Below are 24,832 nucleotides of genomic sequence, written 5' to 3'. Positions count from 1 at the left end.
TATTTTATACCAGCACTTTAACTTTGTTTTAGACAAAGTGCATAGAATTCAGCTGGGATGGGAGTAAAGCAGTCAAGGAGGAACTGATCACCTGTGTGCTGACTAAACCTGCAGCAAGATGGCTAGAAGAAAAGCAAACAGCAAAATGCACTGAGCTCATAGTATTTATTACAACCATAGCTCTCTTAAAAGTCCCCTGTAGTTATTAAGTAACAGCCATTTACCATACTAGTGACTATTTACCATACAGTACAAAACTCTTACTAGTAGTTACAGCTGAATGTTTTCATTACAAAAGGCTTTATACACAAAGTTTCTTTATCAAGTGCATATAAACTGGCAAGAGTTTACACATTTAAAATAAACACTAATAGGCTGTGCTCAATAGTCCTGTTCTCAAAAAAATTACCATAAAAGAACAGTAACGTGGAAGTACAATGCACAGCACGCAATAAAAACATGTTCATTTCCCACCTCATCTAATTCTGCAGCGCTCCTCTCTAGCTGAACAGGAAGACTACTTTCATTTGTTTTCAAGTAATTGAGAAACATTTCAGCTACTTATCAGCTCTTCAAATCTTTTTTCCTTTCACACATTCCCTACAATTGTTGCCAACAGTATATTTATAAAAGATTCAGCCTAACAAAAATACTCTAGCAAGCAATGTTGCAGAAAAGAATTAGAAACTGAAGAAGCCGTTATGCAGAGAAGACTTAAAAGAGCTGGATCCTTGTTTAAAGAAAATAATAAGAAAAAATATAAGTTGCTTAAACAGACGCAAGAGCTGTGTACGGGAGCACTTCCTACCCCTGGACCAGCGACTCCAGAAGCAGCCACATACCTTTCCTCTATTGGTGGAAATGCGTGTTTATTTTGGAAGGGTTTTGTGCTCCACATCACAAATGGAAACATTCAGCTCCGGCTGAGGCCTCAGAGCAATATTTAACTGACAACACGCCATATACACACACCCACAGGAAGCCTCTTTCCTCCTTACTAGCTTCTCTTTCCTGAGGCCTCACCAGCGACTGAGCATGCCACAGCCAGTATCATCTTACGGCGAATTATGACTACACATACAAAGCATACGAGTTAATTATTAGATAGGACGGTATCTTCGCATTTTCCACTGTGCTAGAGAAAAAAACAAAACTATTAATATTAATTAAAAAAATTTAAAAGCACCTTGATCACGGCATAGGTTTCTAGTACAGACTAAGCCATCCGAAAGAGCTAACCTTTCCTACTGCTTATCAAGTCCTACCGTTTGTCCCATCCCAGCTGCTTCGGGAAAGTGCCTCCTCCCTCAAAAATACAGCTGAGAGCAAATAAGAAACAGTATAAACATATTGTCTCCAATCAGCTGAAAAACAGAAACTGAAAAATCCTTCCATATCCCATCTCCAGTTGTATAATTTATTTTTCTCCAGTATGACCCAAACAGTGTAAGCATCTCTCATTGCTATAGCAACCCAGCTGCAGAACTGAATGACACGTAAAATGAAGGAAATTTTTTTCTAAGTTACCACAAGCAACTACATTAAGTCACATTTATAAAGATCTTACCTATCAAAATCTGGCTATAGTAACGTTCTGCAAAAGGTCCAGTTCCAGCCTAGTTTTAATCTTTAATACATCCTGTACATTGGCATGCAGTACCTGCTGCAGTCAATTCACCCAGTTTTACTGTGTCATCCTGTCTCTACAATGAATTTAATTGCTGTGTCCCAGATAGGAGACAAATTAACTAAATTCAATGATAATCCCTGTGTTGCCTTTTAGTTCTAGTAGCATTTGTCATTCAACCTTGAAAATGTATCAAAATAAAATACCTGGTACAGTATTACAGCATTACAGTTTACAGTCAACTTTGAATATTCTATGAAAAAAGTTCAGCCAATTTTTTCCTCTCATTAATTTAGAATATTTTCTATATTTTAAGAAATTCCTGCTATCTATCATAAGCTTGTGTACATCCCTCCTAAAGATAAATGTAAAAGAACAGTATCATGAAGTGGAAATAAAACATTCCCACAGACCAACCTTAAAAGCAACAAGTACTTGCCCGCCAAAGGAAATTAAAAGAAGGGTCATCCATATGACTGTAAATAACCACTATCCCTTGCACTGAACATGAACAGGAGAGGTCAACTCTTTCCAATGACACCTAACTACAAACAGTGCATTACCTGCTTCTGATAGATGAAACAATAAAAGCTAGAACTGCTTAATCTTTAACATAACTAGCTTTATTTACTGTTGTCTTCTTCCCAATTTATACTTTATAGTAGTAACATAGGACGCTTAAATACAAAGATAATGAACCAAAAAAAAAAATCAAACAGATGGAGAAACATAGTCCCTTAATTTGAAAGAAATTAACTCACAAGCGTACCCGAAAAACTGGAGTTATTATCATGCTACTTTTAAAAACTTAAACTTGACATTTTCAAGCAATTAAAAACAAAGCTGTCACAACAAAGAGAGAAATAATAATATCGCCAGAGGAAAGCAGAAGGCACTGTGTTTCAATATTAACAGAAATGAAGAGCCACTGTATTATCACGTGAAAATGAACTTAGTTACTTTGTCAGCAAACACATCTGCCAATGAATTATGATATTAAAAAGTAATTATAATACATCATAGAATAGTGAAACCTTTTCACGCAGAAACAAGCTGATAGAGAGAACAAAACATGTAATACTGTGGAAACAGAAATATCCCACTTAAATAGAAATCGCTCTGATGTATCTTAATTCCGAATTTTTTCATGTACTTAAGATTTCAAGGGGCTTAGCTACTTCTGCTACCTTCTTCTCCTGCAAGCAAAATCCACTGTTACATGAGATCTTACAGGGCAGATGCCACAGAATTCAGACTAAAACTTTATGATTTCACACTTCCTACATAAGAACAATTTGGAAAGAAAAGGACAGAGTTTCAATAAATTACTTGTTACAGTTTCTTCATCATGTAGTTAGACTTTATTTTTCTGAACTCAGTATTACTGAAGCAATACTTAATTTCTGCTGTATAAATACATAAAAAGTGTTTGAGACAAGTTGTTTTGTCAACTCCATATGTTAGGCTTGGCTCTTCTCTAATTCCTAGTCTTTGGGAATCTGGGAAGCTCTACTTGCCTGTCTGTCACCTAATTACCCAGCAATAAAGAACAGTGCGTATTAACTCATTCAGAACTGTTCTGCAGTCCTGTGTGGTGCCATGTAAATCAAAGGACAGACTAGATAAAGTAACTGTAAGCCAACAGTTGCAGAACAGAGGCATCACCTTGACTCTCTTCCTCACCGTTTTAAGGCCATAGCTTCATTAACATTTCTCCTAGGGCACCTAGGAGTTCACCGCCCCAAAAAGGAGAATGCCTTGCTTATCTCTGCTGCTTCCTGGACCGTGCTGCAAACCAATTCAATTCACTTACCAAGCAGAAAACCCACACAGAAAGAAAAAAAATGGTGGCAGTGGGGGAAATAGCTTTCTCCGAAGTTCAATGAATTGAGTTTACTCACTAAATTGAGTTGAATTGTGCATTCATGGGGAGAGATTCACCCTTTTTGGTGGCAATTAGTTGTCTTTGAAATAGATAACTAACTACTAATAACTAAATGGAAAACTACATCTGTCTTGACATTAGACAAAAAGGATGACATATGTTGTGCTATGTTTCACAGAAATTTAATCCATATATTCTTGTCAAAAAGGTGCCATACGATACCCAGCAAGATAAGCAAAGAAAAAGCTTATCCTGAGAATCCCACCATATAGTCAGCTCCTCCAAAAAAACTTTAAGAACAGAACCGTCCTAGTAAGATAGTACTCTCCCCATTAAAAAGACACAAAGAATAAAAAGTACAAGCACATTTTTTAATCAAACTTACAAATGTTTCACAAGGAATAAACGTGAATTTACCTTTGGTTTTTTGTTCAGCAGCCTGAAAGAAGAAAAGAACAAAACAAATCAACTACTTGTCAATATTCAAAATGATACCTATTAATTATAAGGCTGCAGGCCTAACTTTTTGCAGGAACTGCTTACATGAATCAGGCATTAGTTCTAATTAAGGACTGGAGAATGTTAGCTTAACTCCATGTACAGGAATGTAAGAATGGCTACCCTTGTCTGACTGAAGCCAAAAGCAGATGCCAAAGGGACAGTATAAAACATTGCAAGCAGTATGACAGTACCCCCACCTACCCACCCAGCCTTCTGTCACTTGAGGTTCTGAGGCTCCCTGAACCAAACAGTACGTTTATTAACCTTTTAACACTCAACAGAACTAACTTCCGTAAATTTGTCCAGTATCCTTTTGAATCCATACATACTATTAGCTTACACAGATTAACTGCACATTTTGTGAAGATCTGTCTTTTTTTAATCTGTTTGGAATCTACCCACTTTTTTTTTTTTATGATGCCTGATTTTTATACTGGAAAAGACAGTGATCAATTCCTACTCACATCCTACGGGCCGTTTACGATTAAAACTAACTATGTAATCCAGAAAACGAGGCAGGAGAATGCACACCACTGAAAATGCACAATGGCCTCGGAATCCACAGTCACTTCAGTATCAGTTGAGACTAATCCAGTTAACTTCGCATTGACGTTGATGAGGAACATTCACGTGACACAGCTGTGGGAGCAGTAACTTAACATCAGGGGATGGCAAGCAGCTTGGGGAGTGCTAATGAACTGTCACAACTGCTTTTGCAGAGATTTTCTGACCGCAGCCTCACTCAAAGTCGACAGGACTGCTCACTTGCGTCAGAATTATTCACAGAAGTAAAGGCTGCAGAATCAGTATCTGTACGTTACACGTAAAAGTGAATATATCATTTAAAACAGTAACATGAACAAACCTTTTTCTGAGCACCTTCCTTCTTTTTCTTTTCTTCCTGCTTTTTCTTTTTCTTTTCTTCCATCAAATGTTCCTCTTCTTGTGTTTCTTGTTCTTTCTCCCTGATAAGAATAAAAGTTGGGAAGAGCTTTTCAATAAGATGAAGTTTATCTAGGAAGGTCAATAATCCATACTTACATTGCTAACTTTCTACATCTCATGTTTAAAAAAGGCTGCTTCTAACGCTGTAATAAAAACATTAAAAAAAAAAAGCTGTTCCAAAATTGAAACCAATGACAAATAAATCTGTAAACAATGAAAATTCAGAAAGAATAGATTTTATTTAGAACCTCCTTTCACAATCACTCAAAAGTACTACTTAATATTAGCACATTCTAGGGAAAGAAAGTTTACAACTGAAAAAAAAGAACAAAACCCAGGTAATTAATGCAAGTTCTGCTGGCTTTCAACAGCTATGATTCACAATATACCTTAAAGATCATGACCGAGTAGATTATTTTCCAACTATTTTTCTTTTTTTGATCAAACACATACTGTATTAATCTCTCATATGCATCAATTTTGTTCTCAAGGAGTTGTAAACCGAGGCCCAGATGAATTCAAATCGTCGTATTTTGTGTTCATCCTATAAATTCTAGCTGAAGAATTTGCACAAATACAAAATAAGACTGTTCCAGTAGCACCTTGGTTAAAATTTAACCTAAGTTGCCTCAAATCAGGAAGAAAATCTATTTGAAACCTCACCATCTATGCTCTCCTTGTCCATCACTGTAATAAATGTTTATAACAATGAACATCCCCAACACCTTTCCAAATAAATACCAATGCAAATAATTAATTTACTTCTCTATAACTATTTTATCTTCCTTGACAGCTCTTTAGATCCTGACCATTTATCAGCCTTACAGATCTTCTGAGAATACTCTGTTTCTGATGGGCTGAAACCATTACTATTATTATTATTAGATTCAATGTCTTCCAATTATTCATCGAGATCACTTTTAGCCTAACTTATTATTGCTTTACATTTAACTTGCCAAAGCCTACAGCCTCCCCTTCCTTTTTTTTTTGTTTGGATTTTGTTGTTTTTAAAAAAGGTCTCTTGAGTTATAATATTCTTTGCTCAATTGTTTTATCACAACAGGTCTGCTGGGGGCAGGGGGTGGGCGCTGCTCTTTACCTAAAGGAGAAACAGATACTCTTCAAAATTTGCACATCGTGTCTTCAAACACTCCCCATAAAACATTTTGCCCCTTAACTGTTCCTTTTATTTTCCTTTTAACAAGTTTGCACATTTTTACATAGTTTCCCTTTTTATAAAAAAGGAATACTGTAGTCCATTTTCTGAAATTTTGGCTGCTGAAGGGTGTTCTAGTTTTTGGCTTTTTCACTTGCCTGAAAATACTGATTTTGGCACTGCAGATGCTTTAGTGCTTACGGAGGTCCTGCACATCGCTCCAGACTAAACCAAAAGCAGTTGCCCTTTCCTTGTGTTACCCAAAACAATAAACATCACAGTAAGCAATTCAGAGGTCTCAACATCGGTGTTAGTGCCCTTTTAGACACCTTACAGCACTCAAACTATTTACAGAAGTGACAGATACGGCAAGACCCAGAGTCTGGAAGAGCAGCTGGAGGTCAGGCACATCTGGAAGTGCTTGGTGCACAACTGGAGATCAGAACATCTAAAATGGCATTAGATACCTGTATTTTAAATACTTGAGTCACTTTCTGTCATGACCAAAAATTCATCACCTGCATGACTGCTCAACTTTATGCCAATTTCAAAGGGCCACCTTGCAAATATTGTACTGTAAATCAATGTTTGAGAAACATTTGCTCTTAAGAGTTGCAGGTGGGTATTTGCATCACATACTTAACACTGCACTTAAGAAAAGGGTACTTAAAATTGTAGTTTTAAACGGATTGTTCTAGGACTTTGCAAAAAGAGATGACTTACATTACCAAAAGAAACTGAGTTGAAACCATAATAGATTTGACTTTATTCCCATTGACTCTGCAGAAGAACAGAAGTCCCCAGGATTTCAGTAACCACAAAGTGACAACATTCCATCCCTTCATTTTTAGTGCTCCCTACTCAAGTCACATCACACACTGCAGAGCCCATGTCTTCAAGTGAGCTTTCCCAAACTATCAGACTACTGCCAAGGGAAGTTCTAGCTTTTTTTGTTTTTTAAAGCAGGTGAATGAAACAAGTCAGTGCAAAATGAGAAACTTTTTGGTTTCCTCTTAGTAGTACTTAAGAAAACCCATGACATGACAGCAATTCCAGAACATCACAATTACATTTAAATCCCTTTTAACAGTCAGTGCAGTGTAAAAAACAAACAAACAAACAAACAAAAAACCAAACAAAAAAACCACCACACCACCACCACTTGACTTAATTTGCAGTTTATTTAAACTATGAAAGTACATAGTTCCCAACTTTCTTGTTAGGCTTTTTTTGTTTTTTTTTATATCAAGTTCCTTTCATCACTGCTGAAGTCTCAATACTCAGACTGGACTCCGCTATGAACTTCTCTATTTCCAGTCTTTCTGTCCTCTAAAGGTGATTCTGTTTTGACAACTCCCCATCACTGTTTTATGTTACTCCCTCCCTTATGCAGGTAATACACAATGTCAGAGGATTTTCCAAATCAAAGAAGAGCAAACATTTTGCTCCATTAAAAATACAATGTATTTTATTACTGTATTATCATATCAATTACAACATAAGAGGTAGAAGTGCCACTCCTAGCAGAAACCTGTTTGGTGGTTTGGGTTTTTTTTTCCATTTCTGAGACTAAAATAGCCTCAGATTAACTCAGAAAATGATACTATAATTTTTAATGGAGTTCAATTTTCAAAACTGATTTACATAATGACACTTCTGAATACATTTGCTTTAAATACGCTTAAAATAGAAATAAAGCTCCAAGTGGCCTCTCAGATGGCAACTCTTGCTGTCACTTCTAGGCAGAAATTAGTCATCTAAGAGCAAAACAAAAGGAAAACAATAAAAACATTGCTATATAAAGTTTGATTACGTTGTCAAAGGCATGTGTTGCAGTTTTACTTCCTGAGCGACAATTTAATCTTTATTACAGGAAACATGCTAAAAAATTTATGAATACAAAGCTCATATGATTTAAACCAGAAGTGTCTTAGAACATACTTGTAGGAGTTTGCCTTTTTCATATATATGGATCTGATGTATCAAAATCATGGTGGATTTTTATGAGCAAAGAGTTTTACTATAGCATCAAGTGTTGTTTTTAAAGATTGCAATTAGCTTATTAAATCCAAACCTAAACCAAGGCTATCTTTAAAGTACACATGCTTAGGAGCTCCCCCTGAACAGGAAAGGAAGACAAAATGCAGGTCATGGTCAGAACAACTTGAGAACTATGGCTATGTTCTGTCAATGCCTAGTGCAGAAAGGCTTACTGATCCCTTTAAAAAATTAACAAATCTAGGCTGATTTTATTTTTTAAGCTAAGTGGCAACTTCAGTTTCTAGTTGATATCAGACATTGGATTGCTTTCACATCTGAAGCCACAGCTGGTATTTTGAATTAGCACTGATGTGACATTCTAACAGGATTTTGCAATATCGTATTCTTTTGGGAATATCGTATTCTTAAACAAACTTCAAGTAGAGTCTATTTGTGTTATTACATGCAAGGTTATTACCCACACAATGTTTTATAGTTCAGAAGTTCCTGCAACAGTTGAGGACTAAACAGAGACCTGTCTCTTTTCCCTTCATGTGACACAGCTCCAAACCTAGCAGCCTGATGAATTTTGTTTGTATATATTTAAGATGCTGAAGGTTTATTTATTTACATAGGAAAACTGCCTAGAATACCTCTTCAGAATAGCATTTTTAATCTTCATCTACAGATGTCTTTGCCTGGTTTAGCCCAATGAGAGAATAGCTCCCATACCTTAATTCTGGAATACCTCTTGTACCTTAAGTTCACATCCTACTTTATGCTGGAAAAACCTCCCTTGTCAGCTGCTACTGACAGAAATCCTACAAACTGCATACAATTGCTTACCTATTGCTCTGGTTTTGACTTCCCCCACCATACAACAGGGCATTTTGCATTTCTGAACACATATGTTTTTCCTCACAATGATGATGGGTGGGTGGGTGGGAAAATCTTTATACTAGAATTGTAAGGAACTGACAAATAATCGCCCAAAGGCAGGCTAGCAAAGCATGCTGAGCAGGCTTTTTAGGAGGAACTAACAGAGCCATGCATCATTACATGTGATAACAGGGGGTCTGGACAGCATAAACATGAAAAACACAGTAACCATCTACCAAGTTCTCAAAATCTGGCATTATACAGTTTCAAATAGAAATGAAGAAAATTACTATTTAGAAAGTTCTTCAAGATCTGATTTTAAATGGTAAGAAAGAAGTGGCTGAGATCCTGAAGGCAGAAAGCAGCTTGAAGGGTGGCAATGAAATGGAATTAAAAACTTAAATAGCAGTGAATACTGGAAAGGCAGGCTTCAATTAATTCAGGACAACTGAAATATACTGTCACATAGGAAAAGGCAGGCATTGTTTCTTGTAAATCACCAAGAATCTAAACGACAATGCAGATACTCTAATGTATAGGAGGAATACTACATAAAGCAAGAGGTCACCACATCATCAGCAGTCCTTGTTTTCATGACTACTAGAACGGATAAACTAAAACTCCACATCTGGCTAGTGCTGATTTTGTTTCCTGCTTCATCTTTACCCAGCCCAGCTCTCTGCGACCTTTCTGGAGTAAATACCAGTGAAGGCAAGGACCCGGTGTGACTTTAAAAGTGCCAGCTTTTTTCCCTTGATATCTAGGCTTAGTCATTAATCAAGAAGAGTCAAGCTGGTCCCTAATTACAAGCTCTCCAATCACCTCAAAAAAGAAAGCAGCACACAAAACTAGGTCAAATAAATAAGAAGGAATATGAAAAAAACCCAGCACAAACACATGGGGACAAAAATGAGGAAGGCCAACAAGGTATTAGTATTGTGCATATAAAAAGTAACAATAAATCAACTTTAAGTGCTTCGTTAATAAGCAAGAGGAAGCATTAGTTTTGATACTCAGTGGGAAAGGGGGACTACTGACAGATGACCCTATGAGGGCTAAAGCGCTAGTACTTTTCTTTCTGCTTTAGCCTTCACTAAAGAGGTCAGCTGGGAACAGATGGCCAACAACCATCTGAACGGGTGCTGAGCCCGCAGATGACGACAGCTTCACAGAGGGATTTCGTGGTGCTCTGCCCTACGTAGGGAGGCTCTGCTCTAAGCTGGTGGCAGGGGCAGCAAGAAGCCAGCAACCAAGCTGCTCCTGCCCCGGGATCTCTGCCACCACCACTGCAAAGCTTCATCCTGGCTTCCTCGCCCAAAGGGGCCGGTGAACACAGCTCCACGCAAGAATCTCAAGATGTATTTCTTAAGCGCCTTTTCCCCGAATCTGGAAGAAGGAATGACCCAACTTCTGAGGAAAACTTCCATGAACTGGCAGGGAAAAAAAAAGGAGATGGAACAAAACATTTTGCTACCTCTCCAAATAATAGGAAATCAGGCCAGCAGAAGTAAGAACAGCTTAAAAAGTCCCTAGAGAAATGGGATGGTTTTCCACTGGCTGGGCCTGATGTAATTTACCAGAAGAACAACTGTGTCTAAGTCATTACAGATTACCTTAAAGAATCAGCAGAAGATGGATGGCACTCCAGAACACTAGCAAATGGCAAACATTGTGCATATAACTTAAAAGGGGAAGGGATAAAAACATCAGTAACAGCTAACAAGGATTTGGGAGGGGGGGGGAAGTCTGATTCTTTTCCTATGGCATAGTTGCAGGCATTTTTGAAAAGGACAACAGGGAGGCAATAGAAGTAATTTCTTGAATTCTCGAGCAACATGCAGAGTTTTGTTAATAAGAACATCGTTGCTTTATTTTTTTTTTTCTAAGAACAAGGTAGGGAACATAAGCTAAATGAAATTACAATAAAATACCCACAAAACAAGTAACCTCAGCACTTCCCCTTCCAACAAGGCAGAGAACCAATGCATTTTTGTTGCAGTATGCCACATGTCCAACATAAACTTTTATTAACCACTTTGCTGCTGGAAAAATGTGTGCACTTACTAAGTTTCCGAAATATGTTAAGTCATGGGGCTGCAAAACAATTAAGGACAGACAGTATTCAGAACAACCTGATAAACTTGAAATGTTCAAAAAAAGTAGAATGCAATTCAGTGAGAAAGAGTGCAGGGTACCATGTTTGGCAGAAATAATCATATATATCAATACAGCATAGGGAACAAGTGGCTAAACACCAGTTTTGGGGATGAAAAAAAGAGTTGTTACAGCTGATCTCAATCCAAATGCAAAGCAACAATGTCACAAATGGTCAGAAATTCACCAGCTGCTGTACTGTGTCCAGTCTGGGACTGCCTACAGCAACAGAGAGACAGATCAACAGAAGAGAGTCCAGAAAACAGCAACAAGAAGGATCAGAGATCAAAAAAAGCATGGGCCTGCGGAAAAAAATTGAGACTTGGATTCACTTAATCTAAAGAGATGGCAACCCCTTTATTCAAATAGGTGTTAGAGAGAGAGGTAGAGAAGAATGGAGTAAAATCTTTCTACTTCAGCTGTGGTAAGCAGGACTGAATTTAAATTTGGATTAGGCATAAAGAACAATCTTGCACACTGTAGCATTTTAAAAAAAAACCCACAACATTAGAAGACATACCAAATCTTTATAAATACACATTTAGGGGAGGGAAAAGGAAAAATACCTAAAGAAAGGAAGACTTGTTTTTATTAAAAAGTAACACTGATACAGGGCCACACCGACTCCTGGACACAAACACAATTGGACTGGAAACAGGAGGCCTCTACCCATTCGCAAAGTAAAATCCTACAATATTCTTTAAAGGGCATTAAGGGGGAAAAGCCCTCAGCTACACCACTGTGGACAAGGTAAATTTATGGACAGGTTACATGTATAGGTGTGATCACGCAGCTTGAAAGTAAACGCTGTAATTTGAAAGTTTGGGTGCAAAATCTGTTCCTACAGGGAGTCATAAATGAAGCTTGATGAGTGGTTTTGTTTGACCTCAATTTATAATTCATTAATCCCATGCTTTGGGGTTTCTAGCTGCCAAATTATGCCCCTGTCCTGCACTTGTCACACCTTAATACATTATTTGCCTTGACAGGGGATTCCTCCCTTCCTCTGAAACATCAAAACATCACCCACTGCTAACAACTGTGGGCCTGGTACTTTGGTGCTCCCAGTATCTGGTCAACTTATCTTGGAGCACGCAAGACAAAACTGATCACCTAACAGGAACAGCAGTCTGATTTCTGAAGTCACCCAGAAATCCCACCAATGTTCCTGCACAGAAGCAGACCACTAATACTAATACTGCCCTTGATCTGTCCCTTTACTGTACAATATAGTTGTGGCTTTAAGTCTTCTTTGTGTGTATTTATTGATGTGATTTGTTACAGAGTACTGGTAGGTATCTTCAGGTCTATGCTGCTCTGTGGACTCTTCTCCACTGCTGCCTGTAATTGTGAGGGATTAGACTTGACCCCTATGTACTCCCTTCCAGGCTTTCTTTAAACTACAGCACACTTGACTAAAGTGCAAGACGCACACAGCCAACTTCATTCTCTACTGAAATTTGTGCCGGAGCAGAATGTAGCTGCCATTTAAAGACACCCAAGAACACTACAGCATTAGTTGAGAACAGGATGTAAAAAGCACCACATTCAATTGAAGTATCTTACTGAAACTACAGGAAGATTTTAGGTTGCCCAAGAGACTAAATTAATAATCCTGCTCTTACAAACTGTAAAATAGAAATTTCATGATCAGAAGAAAAAAGAGCACCTGTGTCACACGCCTTGTCTCAAGGCTGCATCTCCAGCAATAGTACATGGTGTTTCTAACATGCCATTTTGGATTATTGGTTAAAGAGCAATAAAATACTGGCAGGACCTCAAGGAGAGCACCAGCTGCTATTTACTGCAGGACCTAGGCTCTCACTGGAAGTTTTCAATTCACCCAGCGTTAACTTATTCTGACCCTACTTTATGTACACATAAGGTAAACAACCACTGAAGTAAATTAGATTAGAAAAAAAATAAAGCAGACTAGATAGTTACTATGGTTCAATTCAAGATATTTTTAAAAAACACACTGACCTGGCCTTGTTTTAGCTTCTCCTAGTTGATTACCAGTCACTGGAAGTGGGGAAAAAATCCCAGAGAAGAAAAAGCCAATATAAACTAAGGATGCAGATTAACTCTACGTGGTAAGTCAGACATCAGAAGTTTGACAAGACAGTATCTGAGCACTGCCCAAGTCCCAGTGAATGTTCGCAGGGTTTGGGGTTTTTGTTTTTCATCTACAGACTTCCTTTTGTTCAATTTCTCCTGGACTGTTACCAGAGAGAGACGGTGTACTAATGAGAGTACTGCAGTACAACTGGGAACATTTCAGATGTTTGTTACATCTTCATTACTAAGTAGTGCAGAGCAATAGAAGTGGATTTGCAGTGCAAAACTGTCAGTGCAGAGGACTTGATAGCCACACTACCCTCGTTTCAGGTGACTTTATTACTGGAGACTAGCTCCAGTCTGCTCCCAGGTACCGAACGCTCACTTGCAGCAGGAAAGCATTAACTGCACCCTTGGAGCACATCATCCAGTGAAGCTTTATTTAAAAGGAATCCAACTGTTGCACTCCAAGACCACTCCATGATGTCAATCAAAGCACAGCAAGTGAGGACAATCAGAAAGTTTGCTTAACTATGAAACTCCCAATCCAAATTAACACGCTGGTGTAGATGATCCTATAGGGTGTGAAGCTGCTGTCACACAGGTACGCCACCTCTTCTGTGAAGGTGTTACTCTCCACAGTGCAGGCCTATTAATGTATATACAAGCTCCACTCTGGTGCAACTTAAGTAGTTAGTAGGGACATCTGGGCATGGGCTAGAACACTGTACACAAAACCTCATCCTTGTATACATTTCAGGCATGAACCATATCAGAATTTGCTCCCTCAGTCTGCTGACAACACCCCAGCAGATCTCAAGTATCCCATCATGTGCATCACTCAGGGTATGCAAGGACCAAGCAAAAAAAAAGCCACCCCCAAAAAAAAGCTTGCATTACATTCACCACTGAAAGCAGGCTACAAAGAGCAAAAAAGATGCTATGAACAACATCTCTCCTCCCCCAGCAAACATGGACCAACTCCTCTCTTGGCAAATTAAGCCACAGACTGTGAGCAGTGCAGATAACTAGGTTTACTTTCACAGCGCTGCTTCCCTCCCAGGCCTGACGATATTTACCAGCAGTTGATGTAGCATCTGGTCCAGAGCTCTTCCCCAGTCTTCCTGGGGCATAATACACAAAGGAAAACAGCTTTGGAATCCAGTAGCTCAGCAAGAATGCAGCATGTTTGTCTCTCTCCAGATACTATGTTTGCTATTTTGGTTTCTGCAAATACTTCAGAAGACGAGAGCCCTGTGCCAACAGAGGCAAAACTGACAAATTGTTCAACTAAGTATCACCCATTAACTGACCTAGAAGCAGAAGCAACCTATGGACAAGCTGCTGGCTCAAATTGTTTAGCTGGACTTGAAGAACATGTCAGAGGAGCACTGCTTCCTGGGGCAGCTGCACAGGGACACTGCAGAGTAGGAGGCCAGGAAATAGGAACAGGAGCAACAGCTCCACAGGATGTTTTGCCTCGCAGCACAGCCCCCAGGCTCTCTGGGAGAGCTGACCACTCCCAGGGACGGAGGCTGGAGGAGCCGGTCAGTGCGTCACCTCTCCGGCAGTAACAGGGTCAGGAGGGACAACGCGTGCTGCAGAGTAGTCAGCTAGGAACACCGCTTCTGCGTAGCTGTGTTCACAATCTTCAAGCAAGCACAGCTAAACCTTTATGCTTCCTTAAAAAAAATGAAAAGGAAGTTTGCATAACTAAAACGATGTACCATTTTGCCTGTAGGGATTTCCAACACCCCTAGTCCTCCTTTTCTCCCTCTGTTTCACAGTCACATGCCAGCACTCAACTATTTCTGAGCCCAATCACTTCGTTATCAGCAGGTGCAAGCATATTCAGCTTGCTTATTGCAGGAGCTGAAGAGCAGCTGGTGCTCTCACACAGGTCAAGCTAGACGACACAACCTACCAGATCAAAAAGTAGGCAGCAGAATTTATGCTTAAGACAAATACATTTATGATGCTGCTCTTGTGCTTAATTCTGAGGAAAAGGTGGTGCCAACATATCTTCAATAAAAGACACCCAGCTTGCAGCAGCCATAGCCACACACGCCCACTGCCACACTCATGAGTGGCTCCAGTGTGATTAAGAAGGCCTGGGAAGGTGAGGTCTGGAAGAAATACCTCTCCTTTAGGTAGAGTTCCTGCCACAGGCACAGTAGAAAAACGCACATGCACCTCCCTCGCTCCTACCCACAGGCACGGAAACTGTACCAGACGAGTCTAAGAATAACACCAACACATACCAGCAACATAGTGAGTAGAAGCAGACATGTTACCAGACATGCATGTGTTGCTCGACTTAAATACAGACCTGCCTATCTGAGATGACCTCCTGAGGTCCCTTCCAGCCTGAGTTTTCCTATGATATTAAAGTTGTTTCACAGCTGTGTGGCAGAAGCCTGCAGAAACCAGCCTCTAGGAAGATGGCGTCCTACCCAGGGAATGGGTCCCTGCCACCTCACCACCGAGATCTCCAGATGTCACCTCAGAACGCACAAGCAGCGGGGAGGTGCAGGACACTGCTGCAGCCCCAACTCTGGGAGGCTCACGGAGAGAGACCTAGGGATGTAAAAGGACAATGGCCTCACAGGGAGGATGTGCCTCAAGATCTAGAATCAGAAAAAAATACCACCACCACTATTCCTCATGCTGTGGAGCTCAGATCGGTACTCCACAGCACAAGCCCTGCCAGCACCACCAGCAATACTAAGGGGATACACAGGAAAACTGAGTGAATGGCATAAGGTATCTATGAGGCGCGTAAGCTAGGCTCGGGTATACTGGGAGTAAAGAACAAGATGCTCTCTACTCTGCACACATGCTGCCTTGGAAAGCTGAAGTCCCACTATATGGCCGTATACCACCTTGTTATACTTGCTCCCAGATACAGACGTAAGTTAGGTGAATGCACGGCTCCTGACATAACAAGGCAAGATGAAAAAGGGAAAACAGATGTCAACAGAACTCCTTGTTGTAGAAACCAGATGGGAAATAAATTTAAAGGGAATATGAAGATGGAGACTTACATTTTTCTAAAAAGTTTATTCTTTTAAAAGATTTCAGAATACAGAAACCCATAATATCCTCCTTCTGCATTTTTTAATTTGCTGGGTGAGCTCATTGAACATTCAAGTTGTTGTCTTCAAGTTTTCCAAATACCATTCTATTTAAAGGCACTGTGAACAGGGAATTCAATTTATCAAATGAATGAAAGAAGAATTCTTAGCAGGAACCCTGGTGAGCTAATCAAGAATCACAATAAAATGTCAGGGGTCCTGGAATTCTCTGCAGGAGGTTAACACCAAATTTGATCCGAGTCAAGGAAGACAAAACATACTATAGACTAATAAACTGTACTAAAAGTGGTGCACTGCAAATATGTGGAAGTTTAAACACAAATGAAGAAAATCTACTTAATTGCTTTGTGCACTTTTTATACATTCTTAGCGTTTAACTACAAAAATCAAAACACTGCCCACCATGATCACTTCATTCAACTTAAAGATAATACATTTTGAAGCAATTGAGTTTTTGTTCCACTGCATCTTCAGCTGCAACACTGTTTTGAAAATTAATATCACAACATACTCAAGTGAGATAAGAAACCGTTACATTACTCTATACCTATCTTTAGGCTGGAAACTGAATCCACAAAATTCAGAAAAAGACATATTCTATCATCCAATACTAAGTAAACAGAAAGGTCCAAGCTAGCACCTTTCCCTCCACAAATCCACCAGAGTTTAAAAGATTAACTCTGCATTGCTGAAAAGGTAATCCTTATTTCCATTAAGTTCATCAAGCATCAAAGTTCTGTTCCTCCACCACACTTTCCACAGTAAAGCGTCTGGACCCCAATTCCTGCCAATAATAAATGAGAATATCAGAGCCACCATCAGAATGGGCCATCATCCGTTTTGCAACCTAGCAAATGAATAGCGTCTCCTTGGGGGGGAGGAGAGACACGGTGGTGAAAAGATGGGGAAAGGAAATAACCATAAATGATCTTCCGGGACAGGAAAACCAGCAGCAGTAAACACCACTTTGGAAATCAATTTATGGTCAATTACGATCTTAGTAGTAACTATTTTATGCCATCAGTTAGTCCATGAAATGCCCAGGGGAGCAAATATTCTCAGAAATATATCCAAAATGTCTCCAAGTATGTTATCTGATCAGTAGATGCAGACAGAATTCCAGAAAGATCAGCTCTTGCTTGTCTGGATGCTGACAGAGGGACGGGGGATGGACAGGGAGGAGGAGGGAATCACAATTTCAATGTAGTTGGACTATCAGAGTGTTGCAATACCATCCAGATAAAACAGATGATATCTATCAGTCTGGGTTATTTGCTTCAAAAGCATGGGGGGTTGCTGTCACTGCAGTATTTCACCTAGAAATTTGTGAAGAACATTTCACCTTCACAAATGCAAGAAAAAATTAAAGTTGAGGGTCTTTTTTTAAGCAAATCATTATGTAAGCATCCATCCAATAACACAACTGTAGCTTTATTCAATTACTACACATAAGTGTGCTAGCACAGTATAAAGACTGACACCACTAGATAATGTACTATTGGTGCCCAATGAGACTTACTTAACTTGGATCATTCTTTTCAAAAGTGAAAGACTTCTAAAAGTTTGATTAGAAGAATAGAAATGGTAAAAACTACACATTCACCAAGCTCCAGTAAGTCCCATATAATAACATCTTTCACCTGAAACAGTGCTATTTATACAAGACTCTCCTCCTCAATAGCAGCAATTCTATTACTGTGACAGACCAAATTTAGTTCCACACCTGCATCAGACAGCTATATTTTATGATGATCATACTAGAAAATATTAAATAGCATTTAGATTGCTACCACCAGGCTCTTCTCCTTCCTTATCTGAAGATGCTGCATCTTCCATATTAATTTATTTTTAAAAGGCTTAAAAAGATAAACATATACCTCTTTATAGTTTACATCAGCTAATGTTAAGCAAAGAGAAACTAAACGGTTTCATAAGCAGGAAAATGAAGAGGTATGTTATGAACAGATGTGATCAGCACTCTTATGCCAATAGGTTATTTTTAACTAACAGCAATTTTTTGCAGCATCGCAAAACAAGAATGAGGTACAATACTGTGTGCTTACAGCATTGCAGCCGTGACACCATAAAGAGACAGGAATGATTAGATTTGAGAGGTGTAACATCTTTCATTACACAGCCAGGGAGTAAGAGACAAAATTCCAAGTGGAGCACCTATTTCAAAGCTGAAAAGGTGGAAAAAGTTCAAACAACACAAACATTGGAAGCAATTCTCCTACGCCAAGTAAGCTTGTGTAATTGATTAAAAACATTGAGAGAAGAGGGAAGTTGAGACCTACAGGTAGAAAGAATGATGTTAGCAGAGGGATGAGGACTCCTACTCCAGACTGGCTTTAGTAATACACCATGTAAAGAGTCTTACTTGATTTACACACACGCCATTAGGCTATGCTTGCAGCGCTAGTAAAGTTTTTAACTTCGCATTTCATATGAAATATCATCTTCAAGGCTATTATGAACATACATTGAGTTCAAGCAAAAACATTACAAGCAATGCCAAAGACCACCTTCTATGGTCTTCTATCAATGACCTTGTAAGAAAATACAGTAACAGTATGGCAGTCAACACATTATGCACCTGTACTGTTGAATTTTTTTTTCCCCCCACTCTCACTGAACTGCTTCTTTTTTCTAGAATGGTTTCTGTTAAAGCACTGGGCTGATGCTCTTTTGTTTACCACAAACCAGCTACTGTTTAAAAACAAGCATCTCCATTGTCAGCACCAATGACGTTCGCATCAGCCATGAAAACATTTTGGAATTCTGAAGAACTGAAAGACCTGAGAGACTAGAGTACGACCGAAAAGCAGACTGACACAACATAGATATCTGGCTGAGCTTAAAATAGACTTGGCAGAAGTCAGTTTGAACTAACAATCGATATGTGTACATACTGACCACCCAGAACGGTATCCAAGCCACTGTGAGTACTGTGTTTCCCTCAAACAAAACAAAAAGCTCTTCCACTTCTCATCGGGAAGTCTTGCAAATGCAGTACGAGAGAGAAAACTGTAAACTTCAAGCAGACAGCATACAGACAGAAGACAGGAAAGGAAAAAAGCAATAGGAAGGAAAACAGCACATCGAAGAAAAAACAGACATGCCATTCTAGGAGATTGTTCTTGACCAAGATCATAACAAAGGCACTACCCACTATCCCTTCAGAAAGTCATCATGGGAAAACATGCATAGACCCCATTAACAAGAAGCTGGGGAAAAAAAAAAGAATGGATCTGCCTCAGGAAAACGCCCACGGGCAGACACTAAACACTTCATAGCCCAGGGTGTTTTTTTCCTTGGGGTGGAAGGGGAGCGGGTGTTATCTTTTCCTAAATGAGCCTATAGCTGGTAGTTGCATGATAACTATTTTGAGACCCATAAACATATTTTTCTCTGGGGCTTAATTACCACAAAGGATGCCAATCGATTTGATAAGTCAATTTTTCTCTCAAATAATAATGATAAAAAATTTTTAAAAATCTCATTCTCTAGCAATTCAGAGCTTACTGCTAAAAAAGCCTAAACAGCCAAGGGATAAATATCAGCTATTTTTAATACAAAGCAATGAGCAATTGTTAACATTTCTTGTAAGTGAGCGTCTAAAACACAGAATTTCCTGATTGAAATCTAAGTAAATGTGCATCTAGTTTGCAATGTTTTAAATGGATATCCATTTCAAAACACAGAAAAAGCAAGCTGCAGATAGCTGTTTATTACAAATGATTTCCACCTCCACAGCCCTCAAAGGCAAACTATAAAGCTGGGTGCAAAGCTAGACAATCTGGGCACCCAGCCATAAAACATCACTGCTGCAGCGCAGATAACTGTTCGCACTCTCAAGCCATCCTTGGCTGTAAACCCACAGGGAAGAGCTCCAGAAAGCAGACCTCACTACCACCAAAGCTTCTAATGTTTTCTGAGCTTGAATTACAACTACCTTTAAGACCTCAACACTGAAAAATCACAGTGCTGATTCACATGCAGGGCTACGACCAAAACTAACGCAGATTTTGATGCTTGGTACCCTGAATCATGAGACCTAAGAACAGCTAGTTATGTTACAGATGTCTTCAGTGAAAGAAGCCTTTTTATTGGGATGAAGAGAGAGATACGTTACATTTTTAAAAAGACAAAAGAATCGGGTGCATATTTTAAAGTACTGCTGCATTTTCCGCAAGTGATACAATCTTTGATACAGTCTTAAAGAGCACTGTAACTACTCTGTGCAAGAACAGTCAGTTTGTTATTGTGATTGTCAAATTCAGACATTTTTATTTGGTGCAGGAGATTTTAAAACATGTCAGTGACAAGGTAGGAAGCTGCACAAATAAAGTTTCAGAAAACACAGTTATAACTGTGTGTGGGAATCCACAGTGAAGTTAATCATGATTAAGTAATTATAAAATAAGCATAAGTACATTTACATCTGGTAATTAAGACGTAAAACTAAGCTGAGCTTTTGGCAGACGATTTTCATAAATAGCTCAGATTCCTAAAGGAAGATCAAGTAATACTTTGATTCCTCTGCTTTCATACATTAAGAATAACCATCTTTCATTTTACCACTAGCATTTACCAGTGAAGAGTCTGTGCAGAGCGCATAGATCATTTAGTAATGCAATTTACTGTCACTTCTAGATCATCTCCCCATTCAATAAAGTATACTTCTCTTCTAAATACTATTTGCCCTGGCTGATATCTTCATAATACAGCTGAAAACCTCAAGCCATTATCACTAGAAGGCATCAGCTGATCCTAAATTGGCTAGACTGCAGCGTCACAGGCATTTAAGAGGTTTCCTTATCATTCATCTTTAATACTAAGGGATCGACAAGCTCCTACCTGCAGCTTCTAGGCCAAAGGAAAACCTCCTAATGGTATTACCATTATCTTGTAATCTGAATTTTAAACAATTAAAACAATAGCACTTTTGTGTTGCACATCTCTACTGTAACCAAAGATGATAAATTTTTAATCAGTTCTCGTGTTCAAAGTCTTATACAAAGCACTGATTTTTTAAAAAGAAGCAACATGCATTCTACGTGGAAGTTGCTATACCTTCAAAGAGAAGCAGCACAGTAACGGGCATTGAGATACAGGTAATCAACGGAGACTACTTAGTTTGCTTAGGAAAGGTCTGGCCACTTCGTTTTCAAATCTGCAGTTCTCACAGTCAATACTCTCTAGCAATTCTTTCCAAGTGAAAGCCTCTTTTTACCAAAGCAAAGGATGGCTCCACCCCGACCTCCTCCTCCCGCTTGTTTTGGAAAGGGGCCAGATGACAGCATTTGGAAAAGCGCATGTTTATCTCGGCAAGGCCAGCTGCTAAGTTAACATATTACCCGTTCCCACATCCACCAATCTTGGTTAAGCCTTAACAGCTAAAACTGAAAGTAAACCCTGCTATTAGGCTTTTAATAACAAACTTAACACGAAAGAGAAAAGGTGTCTGCATCGCGTATAGTATCTGAATGGATGGCAAAAGCGCAGGTCATCTTGAGCTAACAGCAGGCAGTAAATCCCTTACATGAATAAAATTTCCTGGCCTTTCTGAATGAAGTGAATGAAAAACAGAAAAATAAGAGGTTTTATTTCTAGACTAATTTAAAGCTATACTTTCCATAAGGTTGCCATTCAGCGACAGTTTGCTTCAAGACACAAAGAGATTATAGCCCCTGCTCGACAAAACCTTTAACTTTACCCTGTTTTATTGTTAGTCCAGTTTGGCAAGGTATGGAACGTGGGAGCTTTGAGAACTGCAACAAAGAATCTTCAGGTTAAACGTACTCTTATGCCCAATTATGTTATTTCTCAGATTAAGGAAATTTCATCCTATTATTTTTCCAAGTCTTAAAAAGCTCCTTCAAACAAAAAAGGATAGAATTACCTTCCTTCCCTTAAACATCAGCGAAAGACCACAAAAGTCATCAAAAGCATAGCTTGCTATTTTAATAGGAAAGACAAACCGCGGAAAAAAAGAAATTAAGCCGGAGCCGTGGATTTTTCATTCATCCCAGCAAGCTTCAGCAGGCTGTGCAACAGCAGAGGAGGTAAACCTCTGCCATTCACAGGTGATCAGCGGCGGGTTTTGAAAGACGCAAAGACGCCATGTCAAGAGGGTGAACCTTTAAGTTACCAAATGCTTCTTTACTCCGAATCAAGACTCCAGGGCAGCATCCCAGAGTAAATTCCACTATGCTTTGCACTAGCACAGAAATGGCACCGACCAAGGCTCCCCACAAGTCCATTCCTAGTAAGTGAACTAACGCCCTGCATCAGTGACAGCCTAATTACAAAATAATCCATGTACTGTAACAGATGTAACAGCATACATAAACCAACCGTAATTAATACACTACTCCATTCAAGTCAGCTTTTAGTCTGATGTATACCGATACGTAAATTTGTCAATATGAGAATCCACACAGAGAACAGAAACATTAATAAATCCTAAATATTTTATACTGCAATCCAGAAGAGCTTTAACTAAAGAGGTTAGTCTGCCCTGTTTTTTTCATTACTAGAAACAAAACGTTTAGTCAAAAGTACACAATATTGCCTAAAATACAGCCCCTATTAATAAGCATTGCTCTTGCCCCGACAGGTCCTGCTCCCGGGCTCCAGCCGCCTTCCTAAGGGCAGCACCGGCCCACCGGGCTGAACCCACCTTTGCCACTCCACAAGCTACGTGCCAGTCGGTAGCTTCAAGTCAGAAGACATACCTTCTCCTTTGAAGGTAAGGACAAAGCAACGCAAGGCATTATTACACTACTGCTAGTCCCCTGAAGCAGTCGTGTCCACTAAAAAAAGTTCAAATTAATCTGATTTACTACAGCTTTCTTCATAGAGTCAGTAGCCACAGATTCAGAGCAACAAGGTTTCCCCAACACCAGTGCATAACGCAGCCTCTTCAATCTCACCCCCAAAAAGCAACATCAGTCCCACAAATTAAAGAACAAGCCTCCCACAGGCTAAAGCAGTTTCTCCTCACCAGCTGTGTGCAAGTCTGACATTGATGCTTTAACATTCTGGAAATGATTCCAGAAGCCGGAGCAGAAGCAGCAGTGCATGCGGGCGCAGGTTCCTCAGCACACCATTTCGAGTTCACAAGTAACACCCTGAAGTAGCCACACAAATACCCGAGGGCTTTCCCACTTTGAGGAACCGCAATTACGGCAAACTATGTGACTTGGTAAGCACAGGTTGCACCCGCTGCAGGTCACCCACTACCTCCTTGGAAAACATGGAGGAAGCAGCGAGAATCAGAGTGTACCTTTCCACTACTTTTTTGAAACGATAAAAAAGTAATTATCCGATGGGAAACTGCATTTTAATTCTCAGTCGTAGGTGAACCCAAAACCCCACCCACCGTATGTAATTAGGGCACGGTTTTAAAGACATCACTTTCTTCCGGAGCAACGCCCAGAGCAGAGCAACGTCCTCCTGCCCCTCCACCCCTGCGTGTCCCCAGGCCCAGAGAGCACGGCCGACCCACGGCTCTGCATCACCGAGCACCACTAACACCGGCAGTTACTGCGGTTTTAATTACCTTAACTGGCCTAATGTCCAGAGCACATTTCAGTATATAAATTGGCGTAAATTCGTCAGACACATACATATGCATACGAGAGGAAAAATATGCAAGATTCGGGTATGACGTAGTAAAGATTACTTCTAAATTTAAACTGTTACATTAATTGAATAAATGTCTTCTCACAGAAACACTCGAGTTGTAGCAGAAAATGAAGCAGCCACAAAGTAAGACTAGCAGTATTATATTTAATGGAAAAGGGGGGGGGAACAATTAAGTGCAATAAATCCCATAATTGGACCTTCAACTAATTACATATTAAGAAGATTAACCTCTGACACAAACTTGTGATACAAACAAAGATGATTCAAACAATTAATAAACTTCCAGTGTTTCAAGATTTCTCAGGCTAACAGCTGAACCCTCCCTGTTTTCCTCCCCTTCAGCCTCGCAGTTAAAAGCACGAACTCTGTTTAACGCGCTCTCCCACCGGACATTTCAGGTTTAGAGGAAGATCTCTCTCTGAACGCTCAGGAGAAAATTACAGTAGTTCAAGAGAGAGAAAAACCAAAACGGATCTAGAGATTTTCACTCGTAACAGACAGCAGCCATGAAGGACGGCGCTGGAGCCTCAAAGCTGCTGCCCATGCCCGCACCGCTCATTTTGCAGACTCGGGACCATTTCCAACACGCTCTCAATAACGTTCACACGTGTAAGCTGTAAAGCAAGTGCACTCGGTCACGGCTGCAGCAGAAGCGGGCTGAATGTTTAAGTGGCACAACACGGCACTTCTGCTCGCTATTTTGCGCACAGCAGCTATTTGAGCTGGGAAAAGGTACACAGAAAAATACGGAATTAATTCTATCATGTAAAAGAATATTTCGGCAAGTTGTTTGAAGCAACAAAAGATAGCTGATGAAAATAAATGGATTTTGAAGTGTTTTGTGGTGTTTTTTTTAAAAAAAAAAAACTGGTTTAGACGTGTGAGAAAAGGAGGTATGC

At 39.5% G+C, this 24,832-nt stretch overlaps 1 protein-coding gene across 8 annotated transcripts in view; it reads right to left on the bottom strand.

Annotated features, from left to right (window-relative positions):
• TNRC6C (trinucleotide repeat containing adaptor 6C) overlaps positions 1 to 24,832 on the bottom strand; it is a 331,542-nt gene that overhangs the window by 86,162 nt on the left and 220,548 nt on the right. For 6 of the 8 annotated variants that reach the window (XM_075169886.1, XM_075169887.1, XM_075169889.1 and 3 more), the window contains 2 exons: positions 4,879 to 4,978; positions 3,930 to 3,951 (listed from right to left, as the gene is read on the bottom strand). In XM_075169886.1, coding sequence (XP_075025987.1) covers positions 3,930 to 3,951; positions 4,879 to 4,978 — 122 coding nt within the window. Of the gene's footprint in view, positions 1 to 3,929; positions 3,952 to 4,878; positions 4,979 to 21,356; positions 21,912 to 23,289; positions 23,649 to 24,832 lie in introns of those variants that run through there. The other 2 variants (XM_075169888.1, XM_075169894.1) reach the window with 2 other exon arrangements.

This window comes from Calonectris borealis, chromosome 20, assembly GCF_964195595.1.
Source record: "Calonectris borealis chromosome 20, bCalBor7.hap1.2, whole genome shotgun sequence".
Classification (NCBI taxonomy): Eukaryota; Metazoa; Chordata; class Aves; order Procellariiformes; family Procellariidae; genus Calonectris; species Calonectris borealis.
Note: the sequence above shows the minus strand (reverse complement) of the source record. Positions and strands in the feature narration are given on the sequence as shown.